The sequence below is a fragment of the Ascidiella aspersa genome, chromosome 9, assembly GCF_963924565.1.
Source record: "Ascidiella aspersa chromosome 9, kaAscAspe10.2, whole genome shotgun sequence".
NCBI classification, from domain to species: Eukaryota; Metazoa; Chordata; class Ascidiacea; order Phlebobranchia; family Ascidiidae; genus Ascidiella; species Ascidiella aspersa.
The window spans coordinates 10,648,522-10,668,809 of record NC_139455.1 but is presented as its reverse complement, the minus strand read 5'-3'; the positions used below and the strand labels follow the sequence as shown (position 1 = coordinate 10,668,809).

General features: G+C 36.7%; 2 protein-coding genes across 2 annotated transcripts; both read right to left on the bottom strand.

The window, feature by feature from the left end:
* Window positions 1-1,123: 1,123 nt before the first annotated feature.
* On the bottom strand, window positions 1,124-6,644 carry LOC146132956 (uncharacterized). Its single transcript, XM_083397610.1, has 5 exons — window positions 6,525-6,644; window positions 5,568-5,860; window positions 5,271-5,497; window positions 4,472-4,790; window positions 1,124-2,458 (listed from the first exon to the last, which is right to left on the bottom strand). Exons 1-5 carry the CDS (start codon window positions 6,595-6,597, stop codon window positions 1,124-1,126), a joined length of 2,247 nt encoding a protein of 748 aa, XP_083253736.1. The 5' UTR covers window positions 6,598-6,644.
* A 4,012-nt stretch (window positions 6,645-10,656) lies between these two features.
* Window positions 10,657-15,523, bottom strand: LOC146132955 (uncharacterized). Its single transcript, XM_083397609.1, has 4 exons — window positions 15,317-15,523; window positions 14,336-14,596; window positions 11,307-12,959; window positions 10,657-11,034 (listed from the first exon to the last, which is right to left on the bottom strand). The coding sequence occupies exons 1-4, from the start codon at window positions 15,521-15,523 to the stop codon at window positions 10,657-10,659; spliced, it is 2,499 nt and encodes an 832-aa protein (XP_083253735.1).
* Between the last annotated feature and the right edge of the window lie 4,765 nt (window positions 15,524-20,288).

Here is a 20,288-nt window from a genome sequence, read left to right as displayed (position 1 = left end):
TATGTTTTATCGCCGTGTAATATTTTAAACAAATATCCACTGTTTTCGTAGTGGACCTTTTATTAGCTCTGAAAATAGTGCTTTGGGCAGCAACAAAAAAATTTTGCCGACCACTGCCGTAGCCTATATAGCTTTTAAAGTTAAACCCTTCAACATGATGATTCAAAAAAATATAAACGGCGATCATTAACAGCATTGATTGATAAATAGTAGATTGCTATGCACAATCATGTTCCCATTGGTATCTGAAAACTATAGCTAGCTGGAAAGTATTTTTAATGTGACTATATAGTTGTTCGCGTTTTATATCTGAGATTCCAGTACTCAACATTCCACTTCGTGGCTTTAACCTCCACTGGACGTTTATGTCATATTTTATTTTGAGTTTTTGGTTTTCAGAGGGGATTTCACGAAAAAATTCCTGAAAACGTAATAAAGCAAATTGAGGTGAATGCAGGCAAAAAAGTGCTTGATATTCAGGTTAGGCCAACACTGTTCTCCAAATTAAATCATGTTACCATATTTACATTTAGACAAAATAAATAGTTTATACGTTAAACAATGTACAATGTCATTCACATGCTAGTTTCCATCAGAATTTCAAAGTTGAACATTTGTTTGTTACAGCCAAATGGATCGAAACCAAACCATATAAAACAGCCGGAAGACGAAGAAAAGTTTAAAACTGAAATTCCAGGTGGTTCAACAAAGGAAACTCACGTCACAAGTGTGGAATCGATTTTCGTAAAGATGAAACCTAGTGAGCACCGATATACGATCCTCAATCAGCGTGAAGAACTCTAGTCAATTTGAGAAAAAGTATTTTCGAATGGAAAACTGTAAAATTAAACTTGTTATGATATAAATACTGGTAACCAAAAATATTTTATTTCCTATATGTGTATATCTTTTAAGTTGATAATAAAAAGTTTATGTTAATGATCGTATTTTTTTTAAACAGCTGCGCAATTGTAAGATACAACACACTTTTGAAACATAATAAAGCAAAATGTCTACATTTGCTGGTTCTCCGTTTTCCACTTGCCATTAGGTCCTTCAAAAATGTATGACGTGAGCCTTAACATCGATTTTGTTGTTGTTACTTCATTAAAAAAACGGAAAATTATAATTCAGTGGTACTAAATTCAATTGGCGCATTGCCACCAAAAGCGTTTTCAAATACCCTTGAGAAACATTTCTTAAATTTAAAATATAGTTTTTCAAAAACGTCCGAATACAAAAGTGGATTAACTACGCTATTAATGGGGAAAAGAAACACAGCAGTTACAACAAATAACTGGTGTGAAACTTCGACTGGAAGAGCTAGCTGAACGTATGAGGCAACGCAAATTGGAAGCCAGCATGCGAAATTGGCAAACACCAATTTGGTAATGCGCCGCTGCATATGACGGCTTATTTTTTCCATTGACTTGGTACTGCGAAGTTTCGTTGCGGTCGTTTTCTTGTATATAAGAGCATAGGCAAACGCAACATAAATAAATGCTATCATGTTAATAGAAACGATGCTCGTTGGGTACTGCCATCCATTATCAGCAATCGGAGTAAAGAAGTGCGGAACACAAATACTGCTTTCGCTGTAGTAGCCAAAACGCCCTTTCACTGGGTAGCCGTTTTCTTTTAAATATTTTTCTTGAGCCGTCAGTCCAACTATGGCTGGTGGATTTGGCGCGGATGGATCAAGTAATTGCACTGTTTGTACAAAAGAATCAAGTAACGGTGACCTTACTACGGGTTTTTTTAAATACTTTGTTGGCATCCACAACCCATCAACAAACACGTCAGGCATAATTGCGGGTATGGCAGCAATCGTTATAAAAATGATCCATAACAGCAAAATTGATATATAGATCCAGCGAAGTTTGATTGTCATCGCCTTTATTGGCCAATAAACAGAATACAGTCTTTGTGACGTCATTACTACAAGGGTGAACAGTGAAACTTGAGCAGATAAACCGGCAAACGGCCCGATGAATGAACAAGTGACACTAATGCGCCATGGAAGATCTACAAAACAATAGTGACCAGAAAATTGGACAGCTTTGATGGCGAGGATTAGAAGATAGATAGACATCATAATGTCAGCAATATTCAAATTTAGCACCATGTAGTGATTTCCACGGGATATTGCTGTCAGGTCTCCACCTTTAAGCAGCCTTACTGTATAGATAAACACAACTGAGTTTCCAAATAAACCGGCCAATGCCATGATCCAAAGCCATATTTCGATACCTAGATTTTTGATCATTTTATACCGCGATGAATATATGTCATTGTCCAATGCGGGTGGACATTCATCACTGGAGTCTGAGCAATCTGTGTGTGTATCCATAACATAAGTCAGAGGAACTGAAATGGGATTTCCGTTCAGGCAGTAAAATCGGTTAAGGCAGTTGCGTTCGTCAGAGCCGTTCAAGCAATCGACAATACCGTTGCAAACCTAAATCAGAAATAAATAAAACTGTTATTTTCCTAAACGGTTCAAAAAATCAAATCAAAATGGATGATACTTGCTACACTTAGCATGTTTTTTTATAATTAACCCGATTGTTGTATGATAAACCAGGGGTCCGCAAATAGGGGGTCGCGACCCCAATTTGGATCGCGGGACCGTTCAGTTTGGGTCGCGAAAGCCTTATTAATAGCTGCATATATTTGTTTTTTTAATTGTTTCCAATAGTACACTGAATTATATGCAAGAGAGTCATCTTACTTTGAGCGCGACTCGAATTGTCACGCGAAAGATATACATTAATCCCCGTAAAAAGTCGTGAGACCTTCAATCGATCCAGGTGAGGGGAAAGAGCGCTTGCAATCAAACACTATTTTTGCCATTACCACACCAAACTGGTCTGCTTACCGCAGTCTGGGTTTGCTTCCTAGTATGTGTTTTTATATCCGGTTTCTGTAACCAAAGCACGTTGTTCTCTTAAAATTTAAATGTGCAAATTTAAATTCAATAAATAATATTTTGCTTAACGCGATATGTTATGAGCATTATTATCTCTATTAATATTAACATTTTTGCTAACATAAACTGCTTAACCAGGTTATGCATTTTTTCACGAACTTTAACGATATAAACAAGCTATTATAAGACGCTTTACTCGAATCTTTATGTTTGCGGAAATATGTTTTTTGTGTGGTCAAGCGTCGTCCATCCTCTTAAATGAAAAGTTTTGCCAATCTATAGTTGCGTTTGGCGCATTGAGTTAGGCTGGACAAAGCAGGATATTTAACGTCCTTGTGTTAAAATATCGCGTTTTGGTTTAAATTTGTTACATCATGTCTTAAAACAGAGGTCGGCAACATACGGCCCGCAGGCTGGATCCAAGTGAAAATCATCCAGCCCGCAAACTCTTTTACAAACGGTACACAAGGCCATGCTCAATATTTTTAACTGTTGTAACTATACAAAAATGCACAAAATTTTCGCGCGTATCTAATTTGATTTCGAATTATATTTGCGTTTTGAGTTTTCTCAAAACCAAAAGGAGTTTTCTCAAACCAAGATGACGTGCGCATGACAACTATAAGTAGAAAATTTTTCGTAGCATGAAACCCTCGTCACGTCTCCTTGTAAATGAATGGGTTTGCAAATTTAAACCGAACAAACGCATTTTTTGGGCGCTACGCGCGTTGCTTCCTGTTGTCGTACAACTAGACTCGTTTTCACTGCATCAAACATTTAGGTCCGTCCCTGATTAAGAGTTATTATATTAAAGTGCTTAAAGGCCACATATTTTTATTACAAAATTGATACAAATAGAAATTTAATACGGTCCTCCGAGAACTTGATAAGTTTGGTTTGACCCATGACTTGGTAAAGGTTGCCGACCTCTGTCTTAAAATTTATATTGCCCCTGAAAAAATAAGAGTCAAGCCTTATAATGTTGAGCTTATAATGTTGAGTTTCCTAAAACGATTGCGAGACGTCGGGCATTTTTAGTAAGTCGCGCCAAAAATTCATTATAAGCCTTGCCAGTAATCATTGCACTAAGTTGAGTAGCCGACGAGGGTTTAGGGGGTTATGGCGAGGAGTTGGTGGGGCTGCAACCCCTGGAACCCATATTGGTTACTAAATCATATTTGTCATCCGAATGAGACATCACAAGTAGTAAAAGTAAAGGCTTTTTTTCAGTTGTGCTACAGAACCCTTTCTATTTAAAAATAAACAAAATGCATAACACAGATTTGTCTTAATAAGTAGAAACACAATAAGTTACCGTGTTTTTTTTTAGTAAAGCTATTGCATTAAAACAACTCGAAGTATTAGGGTCGCGAGACCTCGATCGGTACTAATAATTTTGGGTCGCGGTTAAAAGTATTTGCGGACCCCTGTGATAAACCACTGTTTTAATACAACAGGATTTACACAGAATGGTACTTTTACGGTTATATGAACAATGCTATATCGGTCCAAGCAGAAAGTAGTTGGAACCATGGTGTTTACCTGCTCAGATTCAATGCTGAGAGGCATTTTTTCCGGGCAATAAAACCTTGCTGGACACCTCTCCTCTTCTTGTGGTAACCTTGGATCACAGGCAACCCAACCACCATTACATATATCCCATGCATGAAATGTTATATTACCCCCTCGGCTCGTTGAACACACAAATGATTGGTTATCAAAAGACAAGTTAGTTTTAATTAAACTACAGAAATTTGGGCTTGTTGAACAATTAGCGTCGCACTCATCCGACAGATCCAAGCATTCCGGAATTCCATCACAAGGGAATGCGATAGTGGAATTTCCTTTATAACCCAAGCAACTGCAAAACATTTGTTTTATTATATAATACGACAATATTGTAGCAATAATGCATAACCCAATTAGGTTTTTAACTCTCTTTTTTAATTCAAGCTTACACTTTTAATAACATTATTTTATTGTGAATACAGTTGCCACACTTAATCGAAATAAATGTTCTATTATGATTGTTTTCCATATTTTAATAACGAAAATCGTCCTCTTATCATTCTAATAAAACTAAAACTATACGTTATCGTTATAACGTACGGAAATACATAACGTCAGACATTGATTTTGATATTCCTAAAAGTCTAGTTAGATAACTAAGTTGTATTTAAAATGATAAAACAATCGTTTAACTGAAATATTTTCCAGTCGGATACAATGATAAAATAATCTTTTATAAATCAAAATAATAATAAGTGAATTTTAATATCTCAATTGATAGTGTTTCGTTGTCAATGTATTTGTTGCCTTTTACAAGTGTAAATCATCTTACGTTTTTGTTGCAAAACTTGCTGTGTTTCTACAAAATAATTCGTCCCAACTGTTGGAGCAATCTATTATCCCATCACACACTTTGCTGAAAGAGATTGTCATGTTCGTCTGGTTGCCACACGAAATTGTGTTTCCTACTTGTAATCCGCTGCAAATAGCTCGTGCTTTCGTGTTCTCACAAAGACATTCGTCAGAAAGATCAGGACAGTCGATTACTCCATCACACATCTAAATTTTTAAGTGTAAATACCATATTTAATACATTTCAATTCTTAGTTAATAATGTTTTACTATTTACCTGCGATTTGGCAATCGTTATATTAGAATAGCGGCATTTTTGGCATTCTGAAACGCCATTGATTGTTCGACAAAGATCCGAGCTATCTGCGCACTGAGAGAAATTGTCGTAAAGGAGTTGCTGAGGTAAAACGCAAGTGTTGTTATTTTCACCGAGTCGGCACTTAAATCCAGTCAAGTAGCGCATCTCGTCGCTCCCATCTTCACAATCTTGGACATAATTGCACAGCTGACTCGAGGGAATACAGTTGCCGTTGTTGCATTGGTACTCACTCGATGTACAAATCATGGAGACTGCGTATGGAAAAACACAATTCTTGTTTATCAAATTACATAGTTTAATACTAAAGGTTGCTTTGATCAGGGTGGATCCAAAATATTAGTTTGGATGCGGCATATAAATGTTTAGATAGGATGTCATCAGTTACGTCATTACTTGACGTCATAAAACAACGAATATTAAAAACACCCGCTGTTCTCGGGCGAAGTCGTGCGCAAATATGCAAGTTCATTTTATTCTAATCTTAATTTTAAGAGAAAACGTGAAGCACTGAACACAAAACAGAAATTCAAATGTTTTTTAGATATGACATTTGTAAAATTTGGTTGGAATTGCACTTTTGAGAGTTTTTTTGGGTCACACGGCGCAACATGTTTTTGGGCTGAAAATATTTTCACAAAACGGTCAAAAACACACTAGAATATAAAACAAGATCGCGTAAAGCAAAAAATACATTATATAGTAAAAGTCAGCAAAATTCTGGGTTTTGTAGGGAATTATCTGGTGCCAACTAGTCCTGGCCTAAAAAGCCTGTCAAGCGGACAAAGCACTTTTTTGCAAACTATATTCATTTTTCCAGGCAATCATATTGTTATTTTGTTGTCCAAATGTTAATAAATATACGCTATCTTTAAGTTTAATTGCATATATTAAATAAAGCTTAGCCTATAGAGTTACCTGTAGTGGAAGGCCGAAACAAGAAAACCAGGAAAACTACGATTGAGGTAACATTTGTCTTGAACAAGAGCATGCTTTCATATATTCGGCCTTAGTCTATGCATTCTTGATTAAAATAAATGTCCTCTGTTTAAATATGAGGGTTGTTCATCCTAATTTCCACTCCAATTATTTTACACGAACCTCACTTAATCGTTTCTCGCAATTGGTCTGATACATTCTCCTAACGCTGAGAAACATGACAACACTGGCAGCTTTTAGAAAGGTTCTCACATACTCTGCTCACTCGAAAAAATAAGTGTCTGTTGTCACGTAAGAATTAGGACCGTTCCACTATTTGGCTCAGTGGAGCTTCAACTACTTTGATTCTATTGTCATCAAACGTAATGCGATATGATTATATTTGCAGTAGCTATCAGTCTTCTGATGAGCAAGAAATTGCTGTACGTAGACATAGGGTGATTCACCGTTAACGGATAAACCCGTTTCCTGCTCCCTCGAAGCTGTAGTATGTTACCGAGGTGTTTTGCCCGCCGTGCGAAATAAGACGATGCGCATCATGTCATGACTGTCACAACATTTTATGCCGTTACAAAAAAGGCGCAATGTAAACTGACGATTTCATTCAACGCGTTTATGTAGTCCTCTTGCCATGTCATTGTTTGTACTGGACCACTTTTTAACTTTATTTGGACATTCTCTAACTGAATAGTTGAATTTTAGAATAATGAATAAACAATTCCAATTGTTCTGAGCTACTTTGCCACCATAAACTTCAAATTTACCCCTATAAATAAGCATTTTATTCATTATACAACAATCAAATTGTTTTGTAAATATTTTATTTTTTATATTTTTATATTTTATCTAATCTGGCGGTCTTGGCTTAAATTTTTTTCCTGTAACCTATATGAGTAGTAACTATAAGTTAAAGTGTTACAAACTAAATTTTATAAGATTTGACGAAACCAGCGATCAAATAAAAATTTGTTTAAAATTTTAATATGCGAAACTCATCAAAGGATATACATACCAAACGATATATGCTTATACAGGATATTCCAAAATAAAACGTAAACAACGGTTTTTGCTCAGCATCAACACATTTTCTTCGTATTTCGGACAAAACGCATAGATAACATAATCTCATTATTAGAGAACACATCCATTTATCAACATCGGTTTGCTAATACGCTATGGCAGTGGTTGTTGAGTTGTTTTTTTATCACGACGACCATTTTATTGATTTTGCGACTCATCCAGCAATAGCAACAAATGTTTTTTACTTAAATATTTGTGTATAAAAAAAGCACCACGAAAAACGAGCTAAACGCAACTGCAACGCAAAAAATTAACAAAATTTTAGGATAACTAACTAGACGTGACGTGTAGTCTTTTATATGACTGTATTACGTAGCTCTCTCGTTTTTATTTCCATAAACATCTAGCTGCTCGAGCCCTTATTTGTCGCGCTCCGAGAAGAATCAGAATTGAGAAATGTCATTGTTAAATCATAATCAATTAATTGCTATAGTATTGTAAATAATGTTGCCGTAGTTGCGTTTAGATACAAGACGCAATCGTTGTGACAAGTAAAATCAAAGTTGCTTCCTAAACAAATTCTGGATTTATATTTATCCTTATGGTCATTTAGTTGAAATGATCTAACCAATATAAGTAACAAAACTTAATTTAAAAATTATACTCATATATGGCTGACTTTGTTCAATATGGCTAAGATAAATTCTGTAAACCAGATTCGCAAACTTTTTAAATATACGAAAGAACGAAATCAATATATATTTTAAACGCTTAATCGAAAATGTTCTTGCATTTATTCATCAAATCCTCTAGTGCAGCGGTTCTTAACCCACATGTGGGTAATTTCAGGATGACAGGTGGGTAATCAGCTGAACTAGGATATTTAGAATTGTAGGTGTAACAAACAATGTCATAGCTGTGAGTGGTAAAGTTGCTTTATTACTTCACAAGCACAGTGACTTTTATAATGTTTACAATTGTTTCGTCATAGTGATCATTTTTGTCGCCGGTTTTACGCATTTTATTTTTATTTGACAGAATATTAAGATCTTTCTTTTATCCGCTAGCCTAGCTATTTGCGTTGCTGTTAGCGTTTATTTTTCAAGGGATTCTTAGTGAAGTTGTTTAGAGTAGTATTGCTAAGCGTACATTTAGAGTTAGTGCTAGCTATATTTTGTTGAATAACGCTGCTTTATATTTTTAGTATGGCAAAATAGCAAAATAAATGAAATAAGATTTTGGGTAATGGGACTTTGATCTGGACAGAAATGGGTAATAAGGGAAAAAAGGTTAAGAACCCCTGCTCTAGTGCTAGTGTGAATAACAGTTCGCGTTACTAATAGGCTATTCAATATTGTTGGTGCGTAACATTTAAAACCAATATAGCTGGGCAAAGTGATAGGTGACTAATCTAAAATTGAGTTAATAGTTATTTCTGTCAATATATGGTGTGATTCTGTGGGTTTAATGAAGTAACAAATGTGGTTCTTATAGTCTCTGAATGTGTGATAACCCCTGAACTACAACGTGTTATAAAAAGCACATAGAACATAGCATGTTCTATAGAAGATTGAATGTAGTTTTTCCCTTGTACCACGTAATAACCTAAAATGCAGTGAATATACTGTTGCTGCCATGCATTATATCAATTTTAAAGAGGGTTCTTCTGACAAATATTCATTCTGTGCCGATGTTTCGATTACATATTCAGGCAATCTTCTTCAGGGCAAATTAACCTGTAACCTTGCAGAAAGGTATATATATACAGTGAAGAAAAACGACGAAAAACCAAGGTGGAAAAACGAGGCGAAAAAGGGTAACAAGGCGAAAATAACGTGAGAACGCGATGACCGGCTGCAGCCTTCTAATGGCCGCTACTGCACAAAAATAGATAAGAAGGTGCCAGAAATGTGTCTTGCTAAACGTTCATGGTATTTTCATGATTGTGTATCGCCCAGGATTCTAGGAAGACACGGCGGTGGTAATCTCCTTCTCGAGTTACAATAGAAGCACATTCAACTTCGATGTCATGACGTTGCTTTGTCGCGTGACTGGACAAAGCAGATTTCGACGCATCATGTTGCCGGACATCTCATTGATGTTCTTTCCTTCTCGTATTGATTGCTCGTCCCGTCTCCCCAATGTACACTGCGGAACATTTCGCACAGGGAATACAATAAACCACACCCTTTGTGTCAAATATATCCACGGGGTCACTACAAATCCATCCGTTTGGCGTCGGGTCTCTGATTTACGACGAGGTTCTTTAAGCATCCACTTGGGGTATCCATTACGGCGTAGAGCTGCGCGCACGTGCGATAATTCGTGGGCAAGGTCCGTCGGATCGCTTGTGAGGCGTCTGGCCCCACCAATACGTGGAACGGTATGCAACCGTCCTTACGGGTTCCATGGTGAACTTGATGGTCTCTTACGTGGCGTTCAAATGCTCTAGGAAGGGTATTTCGTGTTGAGAAAGTTCTGGTTAATATGCGTCGCAATGATGTTTTCGTGGTAACCCAGATATTTAGTAAACTGTAGTTCGCGCTATGCTTCCGGGTTGCCTCTATGACTATGTTGATAAGTGTTTTTTCACTTTTACATTTAGCAAAAATTGAGCCTATTTTTACTAATTTTGTTCAACGGTAAAACAATTCAGGTAACCTTTAGGACAGGAATGTCCAACCTGCGGCCCGTCTGAAATTTTTGTGCGGCCCGCTAGTCATTTTCACTCCCAAGTTGTATTTTAAACGTTCAATATTAGCCTAATTAAAATGTACCAGTCAGCTTTTAGGGGCGCCCTAATAGTATAGTATGGGTAAAAAAATATATATATATAGTTCTAAAGGCCCGTTATAACTCTAAAGGGCAATACTTTATCTTGAAACGTATTAGGTTCTGTGGCCCATTAAATTATTTCAAGTGTCAATGCGGCCCACTATAATAAAATGCTGGATATCCCTGCTTTAGGAGATAAACAACAAGTGTATCTTGTTTCATTATGTCTTCATAGAACAACAGTGCACAGTTCAATGATGTACAAATAGTGAGGTTTTACTCGGCAATAACGTCATATGAGGTAAGCGATGATTGCTCATTTGCGTTCGCTTAAGTTTGGAGTTCCCGAAGGCGTAATGTGCGTCATCCTGCTTGCAACGTTTTCTGTCGAGGAGACCACTGGGGTTCGTCGTGACATAGCTATGCTGTTGCTATGATCGTTGCCAAATGAGCGCTTGCATCGCAAGGAACTTTTAATATAGGTACGGAGTGGACGCGACTTCTTCCACAAACGCTCGAAAACATTTGAATAAAGAAGCGGATTAAGTACACTGTTGATTGGCAGCAACACCACCGCGGTAACAACGTAAACCACCCCATCAAGATGAACCGCCTCCGAGAAATGAATAAAGGCTAAGATACAGATGGGCACCCAACAAGCAAAATTGCTCACTACTAACTTGATGATTCTCCTCTGAAAAAAAAACAAATGTAATTTTTAGATCGCTTTTACCCCAAAACTCTTTAAATGAGAGAGGTAACGCAAACTTTTTTTGGGTTACACTATAACGCTTTACTTTATCAAACGACTAAACTAACAAAAATATTTAAATATTTAATTACACTTATTTTAATTGTTTTGAACATGGAAAACATTGTACACTAAAAGTCCCGGTAAGGCACAGAACAAATGCAAGAAATAAGTATAGTACCGGTAGTTCTTCACAAACCACTTAAGTTCCTTACCTGCATCTGCATTCCACGGTCGTTTGCACCTGCAGAAGCGGAGAACTTAGTAGAAACTTTATAGATAGCAAAGTAGGCACAAGCAACAAATAAAAACAGCCCAAAGTTTATTGAAATAATGGAGATGCTAAACTGCCATCCAGGTTGATTTCTGGTCACAAACAACTTGGATACACAAACGCTATTTAGGGAATAAAAGCCGAAAAGTCCTCGAATGGCATTTCCTGAGCTGTGATTTGATAGGTAGTCCTGAATTTCTGACCAGGGAAGTACTTGGTTTTGGTCTGTGGTTAGAGGTTTCGCAGTCGGCGAGTATATTGCTATTTCGTTGCTAAATTTAGTGGCTTTCTGACGCGTGATTAAAGTTGAGTTGAAATACTTGCTAGGCAGCCACGCGCCGTCGGTAACTTCGTCCGCCAGAAACGCAGTAGTTGGTAGAACTGCGAGGACAACAGCCAACACCCAAGCTAGGATAACCGCCACCAATATAAACGTCAGACTTAAGTTCCGCGATCTTATAGGATTCGAAATTGTGAACAATCGTACAGCGGTAAGAACGGAAAGAATGAAAACAGAGGCTTCGCTGGATACAACAGAAAGTATGCCAATAAGCTTACAAACGTTTCCAGTTCGCCATTTCTCGTCTTCAAAACAGTAGTTTCCAGAAAACCATATCGAATATCCAGCTAGAATGGCAAGGTAAATGCCCATCAAAATATCTGCGACAGCAAGATTGAAGATTAAAAAATGATTTGCTTTGCTCACCTCTGAAGAGTCCTTTAGCTTTCGAAATTCCCTAATTGTTTTGACTATCACAAACAAATTCCCAGTTACCGCCATAAATGCCATAAACCACAGCCAAACTTTTAAAAACAAATTGCTTATCATTTCATTGCGGGACGAGAATGCATTGTTTGCCAAAAAATCAGTTGGACATTCGTCACTTCCGTCTGAGCAGTCCCAAAAATCGTCAAATTTAAAGCTGTTTTGTACAGAAATAGGTGTTGTGCCATTGGTGCAATAAAATCGATCTGTGCAGTTTCTCTCATCTGATCCGTCATCACAGTCTTCGTAACCGTTGCAAACAAGCGAAATTTCAATACTAATATAATTTTTACTTTTGCAGTAAAACCGAGACGTGCAGTTGCTTTCTTCCTCGTAAATGCGCGGACTACACGGCGACCAAATGCCGTCACATATTTCATCACGTGTTATAGAGACCCTCCCTGTTTCGGTATTACACCAAACTCGCAAACTTGTAGACGACTGAAACAGAGGTATAAGACTGCAAAACGGTTTTTCTGTTTCGCACCCAGCTCCGCATTCGTCACTCAGGTCGTAACAATCTGGACGACCATCACAAACGTACGCCGTCAGAATCGATTCGTTTCTTGCGTTTCCCGGACAACTAACCAACTGCGAAGAAGCAGAATTTCGACAAAATCGTTCGTCGATTCCATTGGGACACTCACGCTTTCTATTGCAGATTCGGTTTATATCTAGTGTTGTATTTCCATTGGTATCGCATTCAAACTGCCCAAGTCTGCAGGTGTTTCCATGTTTGCAGACATTGTTGCACACCTCCATAGTACCAGTGTTTTCGCATACACATTCGTCAGAGAGATCGGTACAGTCAAAAACTCCGTCACATACCTGCAATAAAAAAGTTGTTTGCATAATACAATTTTAATGCTAAGCAAGAAGCTTGTTTGCAAGTTACACTCGAATACATGTACTTTTGGCAATTTGCATATTCCTTTAAGTCTGACGCGTTTTATTTTTCATAATTCTTACAGACACAAGTAATTAATCCTGCCACAGATTTGTATCTTTACGTAATAATTTACATGATAAGTTTAAATTCATTTGTTTTCAATTTCACTGGGTTTTCAATTAATTCAAGGAAGGAAAAGGGTCCGCCAGGTGAAAACATTTAAGAACAAAGGCAATTAACAAATTATATTCTAATTGTAGGCTTTTAATGAGCAAATTTATAGCTCGTAATTACAATTTTATTGTTAGATCAACCTTATTGCCCCCAAAATGGCGTCATGTTTACTGCGTTAAAGCAGGTCATTCTACATTAAAATTTGGAGAAAAACACGTGTGTTTTTGTGCGACTGGTAAACCAAGCCGAAGACAAAACTATAACAAGCTCAAAGCAAAACTAATAGTTAACATTTCGGGGTATATAGGCTTAAAAGCGCATTTCCAAAAATTGCGGACCCATTATTGTGTTCGTGACGATTATTATGCAATTTTATGTATCTCCTACTAACCTACTTATGTAATTTTCATGGTCTAAGAAGGCAGTGGTCGGCAAACTTTTTTTTGTTGCGGCCCAAAATACAGTTTACAGGGCCTTATAAAGCCCCCTACGTAAAACCACTACGAAAATAAGGAAGGATCCAAGATATATGTTAAGTTTTAAGCATCCCAACTTTTTTAATTAATTTTAAAAACACCTGTTGTTCTCGTCTCGAGCTAACTTGTGCGCAAATATGGAGCTAAAACCCAGTCGAATCGCGTGAAGCGAAAAAAATACTTTACTTTGTTTTACATTAACAAAGCGACCTGGAGGCCTTGTGATGCACTAATGAACCAAGATAAAACTGTTAGCCATACCAATCTACTGCGAAAAAAATTTTCGCCACCGCTTCCCAAGAGGTTTGTAAATATTTAATGTGAGTATAGCACATTAACCTAAATCAGGGTTCGCCTAACTTTTTTCATAAAGGGCTGGATAATTGCAATAAGAATTGGAAATCGCTACCGGATTTAAAACCTTCAGTAAACTTTATCGAACGAAGAAAACTTAAAAAAATATTTCACAAAATATTGAGTAGGTTAAGCTTTTTTTTTAAACAACGTTTAGTTTAAAGTATATTTAAAATTTAGTTTATAACTGCATTCGACAAATATTTCTGCTAATAAACTAGTTATTAACGTTGTATTGAAATACGTTGCGGGCCGGAAAAATTTAAACCTTGGTCCATATTGTGAATACCCTAAACGAATAGTTTCCATACCTGTCGGTTCGATATTATGTGTCTTTCATTGAAACACTGAAAGCAAAGAAATTCACCGACGTCGTTATAGCACTTGTCAGCTTCATCTGCACAGAACACTTGGCTGTCATTTACATAACGTTGCGGCAACACGCATATGTCCGTTGCGCTGCCATACGTGCATTTAAGTCCAGGAACGGCTCTTTGCTCGTCCGACCTATCACCGCAATCATCTTGCCGATTGCAAGCAAGGTTAAAGTCAATACATTTTCCATTTCCGCACTGTACAGAAAAACATAAAAGAACATTGAGTTAAATTTACACTTTGGTAGAGGTTTTAGCAGGCAATATTATTGGCCCGCTCGAACTATTTTGGAACAATCTAGACTCTCAAACCGAAAAGCGCACCCATCATAAAAGTGCGCCAAAGTGGATTTCAAGCGACGGAGGGTGTTTTTAAACTTTAGCTTTAATATATTGGGTTGATCAGGGCTGCGGAGTCGGTTAAAATTAACCCGAGTTCGACTCCCGAGTCCAGAGTCCGACTCCGGTCAAATGTGCGATTTCGTCGAGTCACGAGTCCGGCCCTGACTCTACAGCCTGGATTCCGCCAATTTACGTAACTAAAATAACGTGGATGTTCAGCAATCAACTTATAAGGGTGTTGTTTAATTAATTCATTCACTTACAATACATGGTTGGAAAATATTCCACCATATGCTATGTCACCTTTACAATTTCCAGTTGGCGGCCATATCAGTTTTAAAACGTGGTACTGTGCAGTGCATGCGCATGACGGACTATGGTAGTTTTACGTGGTCTTACTCGAGTCCCGAGTCCCGCGTCCGACTACGTAGCCCTGGTTGATACAGTGTAAATGGGCATAATATCGTGGGAATCGTTGAGTTTATGTTTCAAATACATATCAAGTAAATATTACATTTTTACTCTAATTTAGTTTATTTAAAAGAACTCTGGTTTGGTACTATTCCATAGGCCTACCTGAAAATATCCATTTATGCAGGAGTGGTTTTCAGGTGAACAGGTTAATTGCCAAGCCCAGCATGAAGTTGCCCTATTTCCACATAGTCTTTCGTCGCTTCTGTCACCGCAGTCGTTGTGTTGATCGCAAACTTGCGATTGGTTTAAACATACTCCGTTATTGCAGGTGAACTGTCCAATCGTGCAATTGCTTGAGGTTGAGGTCATGCGTGGCAGTCGGGTCGATCGCCTACTTGGTTGGTCTTGCCCGACTAAAAGACAATTATCCGATTTTTTAACCTGTTGAAATGACCTTTGCTAAACCATAAACCATATGAAATACCAAGCTTTCTTCAGGCTATAGGATTTTAAAAGTTTTGATACATGAATTAATTGATTAATACTTGGCATGATAATATTTGCAAGGTACCATTCTGGCATTGAATGTAAGCTGGGGTGAAGGTTGTATATTTTTTACCTTAACGATTAATTATTTTTCATTAGAGGACGCGTAAAAACGATTAGAGATAGCGTTGCAAAGTAACGTCATAAAACAAGTAACATCAATAAACCAAATGTTGTCGTTTAATTTAAGGCGCTAATATACTACAACAATCTTAGTCTAAATACAATTCAGGATATTAAACTGGCAACAAAATAATTAGGAGGAGAAGCAAAATTATTATTTTACTGGAATGTCGGGCTTAATTTAAGCAGTGGATTAAAGGAAAACACACAAAAAAGTAACGTTATCTTAAGCGGAAATATCTTTAAGACCGTAGTATTTTGAGTTTTGGGCTAACGACATCATATGGCCAAATACGCAGTAATATCTACGATGGAATAAATTTAAAACTCTTTGGAATAAAAATCTTGAGTACGATTAAAGGTATTTACAGAATTTCATAGTTTACTGGGGTTAAAAAACGTTAAAAAAGCTTTGAATGTGCAGTAAAAATATTTAAATAGGGCAATTATTTTTGACTTAAAAATGATAAATTTTGACCTATAAAATTAAGCTTTTGACAAATTAAATTTTAAACTAAAAATATTTTATTTTGACATACTGTACATTGATTTAAACAAGACATTGTTGTATGAAGTACAACTGCATTAGTGTCTTGGGCCGTCAGTCATTTTTTTATTTTTCGGTATTATGCAAAACTCTTGACTCCCTTTTGACAAATTTTAAACTAAAAATATTTTATTTTAACATACTGTACATTGATTTAAACAACACATTGTTGTATGAAGTACAACTGCATTAGTGTCTTGGGCCGTCAGTCATTTTTTTATTTTTCGGTATTATGCAAAACTCTTGAAAAGCTCATTTAATATTTTCGGCATATCTAATAGACAATCAGCTACAAAAACTTGAAAGAAAAACAAGGCACATCGTTAGGTAGGGATTATTGCAAATCGCCGTTGAACAAAGACACAGTAAATACTGTTCACTACATTTGTCTAAATCAGAGATACACAAAATCGAAATTCGAACTAAACCTAATCCGATAAACCAGGCTTGTGTTTTTTTTTACTCTTTGCCACGTTAAAAAATAATCTCCTTCTATACAACATGTCATTTCTTAGTGCCCTGGCGAGAGCGCGTCCAGGCGACTAGACATGACTTCAGCTAAATCGCAATACTTGAAAGGGCCAATACAATAGTACAAAAGGGCTAATACAATAGTACGTATAATATGCTGTACGAAGCGCCATATGTTTTGTAACGATCGAGTAAATCAAACTGTACCCTAACTCACATTTGTTAATTTTATGTTGTACCATGCCCGTGCGAATTCCTCAATTTTCGTTAAAGAAGTTTTGCACTGTTACATCAAGGTCTGTAAGGCCCTTTATTAATTTGTTGATTAAAGCATATCAACACTTTGTAAGTTAGGAACAGTGTAAAACGGCTATTCGCGAAGCCAAGCCGACTTCCTGTTTTTATAAGCTAATAAATTATCCGATTACAACGTTAACACGATACCAAATCGTACCTTAGTTCTTACCTCCAAAATTAGGTAGGCAAACTGCCAATAGAATAAAGTAAATGTACATCAGTTTGTCCATTGAATGCAAAATGTGGTATTATATGTAAACAGTCGTAGTCCTAAGCCTGAGAAAATGTCACAAAACAATCACAAAAAAGAAAAAAAAAATTGTCTCAGGTTCCATAATATGCTGATCAGCTAATATGGCCGTTTTGATTTAAAGTAGCCTACTACCGGTATTTTAATTATTTTTAAAAGCCAAGGCTTCCTGGACAATATAACACTTTCTGTTAGGTAAGCTAACTACGACGATCAATCGACCATGTTCCAAAACAATAAACGCTATTATCGTCGCTAGCCATTGGTAAAATTGAGTATAATTTTTTTTCAAACGTTAACAGACTTATAACAACTGACTAATGCTAGAGCGAAAGATGTCTAATGGTAAGTCAACTCAACTAGCAACAAGCTGACGAGCCCTACTGAAAAGCGCTGTTACGATATTTCCGGTAAATTACGAAGTGCGTAATATCACGACGACGACGATGGCGTCGGCGGGTATCGTATTTTCTTTACGCTTGGCTGAAGATCCGAGCGATTATAGCACATTCAGTTCTGTTGTGGACGTTCACTTGTCTATCACTACTATCGGTACCTATATTCCCCAACAGAATGTTGTCTTAATTGCCTTCTTCATGTGACTCATTTTATAACTTATCTTTAAGAGTGTGTTTGCTACGTTGGTTGACGGATAGAGAAAGCCTCTGTATAAAGTAGTTCTTCCATATTTTTAGTTCTTTCAAACGCGTCCGGCCGACTCAGCATGATGACCAGCTAATCTTCAACGCAGTCGCTTCTGCCCTATTTCATTTTACACCATTACGTAGAAGGTAAACTACCCAGTCAAAATATTGCAAAACAATCTGGTGCTGCACTATTAAATGTTTATATAAAATAAATTGACTTTTAAAAAATGTCTTTTTTATCTACGGCTAGCCCTATAGCGTAATAAAAGTTGACTTTAGGTCAATCATTGTTTCGTGTGTAAAAGAAGGTTACATCAACCAAAAGAAATTAAAATCAAGAAGAACACTTATGAAAATCTCAACAAAACATACTAGGCTTGTCTTAAAGCTGAATAAGCAGACATCTAACTCCACAATGAACATTGTGCATGGTCAGTGGTCACCAAGAACGAATTGGTTCGCAGCCGACAACCTTTGTTAAGTTTTGAGACATATTAACAGAGGTGTTTCGATGCCAAAGGTTGTATAGGCAATCAGATGCAAATTTGATATACCGCGTATGAAACGTATACCTATATTCTTTTACAATTCGTTATAATATATTTATGAATAAAAACTAAATTGCGACTATAGGGGTGGGTTAAAGTATACTTAATTACTTACGTGACAACTTTTTGTAACACTTGCTTAAATAATTTCCCCATTTCTTGATACTTTGAAGTAGTAATTTTGCTTTTAGCCCAGCAAACGCGATAGAATTGGACTACGTTACGTTTACTATTATGCGCAATGTTGCACATAGAAAAATGATTTCTGCCATGATCCACCACAGCCAAACCTGACAACATGATGATCCACCAAAAACATATTTGACACGCTTTAATTATTATGGTGCTTTATTTATGTAAATGTACCTTACAACATATTGATAACTTTGTAAAACCCAAAAGTGAAGTGTGCCATACAGCATCAAGATTTCAGTGAGAAAAATGATAGGTTGGTTAAGACCAGGGTCGGCAACCTTTTTCTAGTCGCGGGCCAACACCAAACTCAGAAAGGTCTTTGTGGGCCGCACAAAATGTTAACTGGGGAAAAATTGTGTTTTTTTCACTTTAAAACGTGTTTAATTACATTTAAGAAGGCAGTAAAGTATTGGCGCACAGCGAGAAAAAATGCGTTGTTTGGTTTAAAATTCGAGCCCAAACGTCGTCATCCATACTACAAATGAAAAATGTAATAAAACTACTTTGAAGAAACGCAATAACTTTAACAGTTAATCTTGTTTTTTGTTTGTTAAGCTTTTTAAGTGAGGGCGCACGTGGCGAGCGAACCGATCGCGATTTTTTAGGTATATCGGCATTTCTTTTAAATTGCCTGCAAGTTTTTATTACATTGCCGAAAATAAAAAAATGTTAAAAAATACACGTCCAATATTTTTGAATACATTTTCCGTTAACGGTAACGAAGCGCTGATCTAGTTCAAAAAAACGCATTAAAACGTAAATAAGCCGGACGTAGAAAGATGATTCGCGCGAAGCGGGAAAATTTTTCGCACTTATGTATAGTTAAAATAGCCAAAAAGTATCTGAAATGGACTCGTATCCAGTTTGTCAAAGAGGCGGCGGACCGAATGAATTACATTGGCGGGGCGCATCCAGCCCGCGTGCCGTAGGTTGCCGACCCCTGTTTTAGACTTTAGGTCTTACAATAGCATCGAATTAGGGCTTTCTGTCGCTTACTGATATCCTCAACCGCTCACAAAGATTGGCATTTGGGAGTCTCGTTCTATGCTTGATTTTTTACAAAATTCATCAGCACTGACAATTGGTATTCACATGAAAACACTGTAGAAAGTGTAATTTTTCAAGCCAACGTTAGAAGATCCGCATAAAACGCTGAAAAGATCCGCAACCGGATCGCGATCCGCCATTTGAACATGACCGATATAGTATTTTAAAAATCAACACATTTCAACACTAAAAAAGGCGTATAAAGTTGAATCAAAGGGTCTTGGTTGATGCCTTTGATATAAGATTTTCTATTTTATAAAGCTATATTTACTACACATGAGTAATTGAAATTTTTATTTTATACCTTGTTTATTAATCTTCAATTAGTAAAAGTTTTAAATTTTTAAATTTTAAAAAATGATAAAATATTTATCCTTGATAATAAATCTGTCACCAATTTAGATTGTACAATAATTTTTTAGAATAATCTAAAAAACATCTATTATCCAAATCAGTGGTTCCC

What these genes read in the sequence shown, in the direction of transcription:
- LOC146132956 (XM_083397610.1), bottom strand. Translation starts at nt 6,597, where the DNA reads ATGCTCTTGTTCAAGACAAATGTTACCTCAATCGTAGTTTTCCTGGTT. An exon ending in GTTTCGGCCTTCCACTACAG is followed by an intron (nt 5,861 to 6,524) that starts GTAACTCTATAG and finishes TTCCATACGCAG; the next exon opens with TCTCCATGATTTGTACATCG. An exon ending in GCAAGTTTTGCAACAAAAAC is followed by an intron (nt 4,791 to 5,270) that starts GTAAGATGATTT and finishes AATGTTTTGCAG; the next exon opens with TTGCTTGGGTTATAAAGGAA.
- LOC146132955 (XM_083397609.1), bottom strand. Translation starts at nt 15,523, where the DNA reads ATGACCTCAACCTCAAGCAATTGCACGATTGGACAGTTCACCTGCAAT. An exon ending in GCATAAATGGATATTTTCAG is followed by an intron (nt 14,597 to 15,316) that starts GTAGGCCTATGG and finishes TTTTCTGTACAG; the next exon opens with TGCGGAAATGGAAAATGTAT. An exon ending in ACATAATATCGAACCGACAG is followed by an intron (nt 12,960 to 14,335) that starts GTATGGAAACTA and finishes TTTTTATTGCAG; the next exon opens with GTATGTGACGGAGTTTTTGA.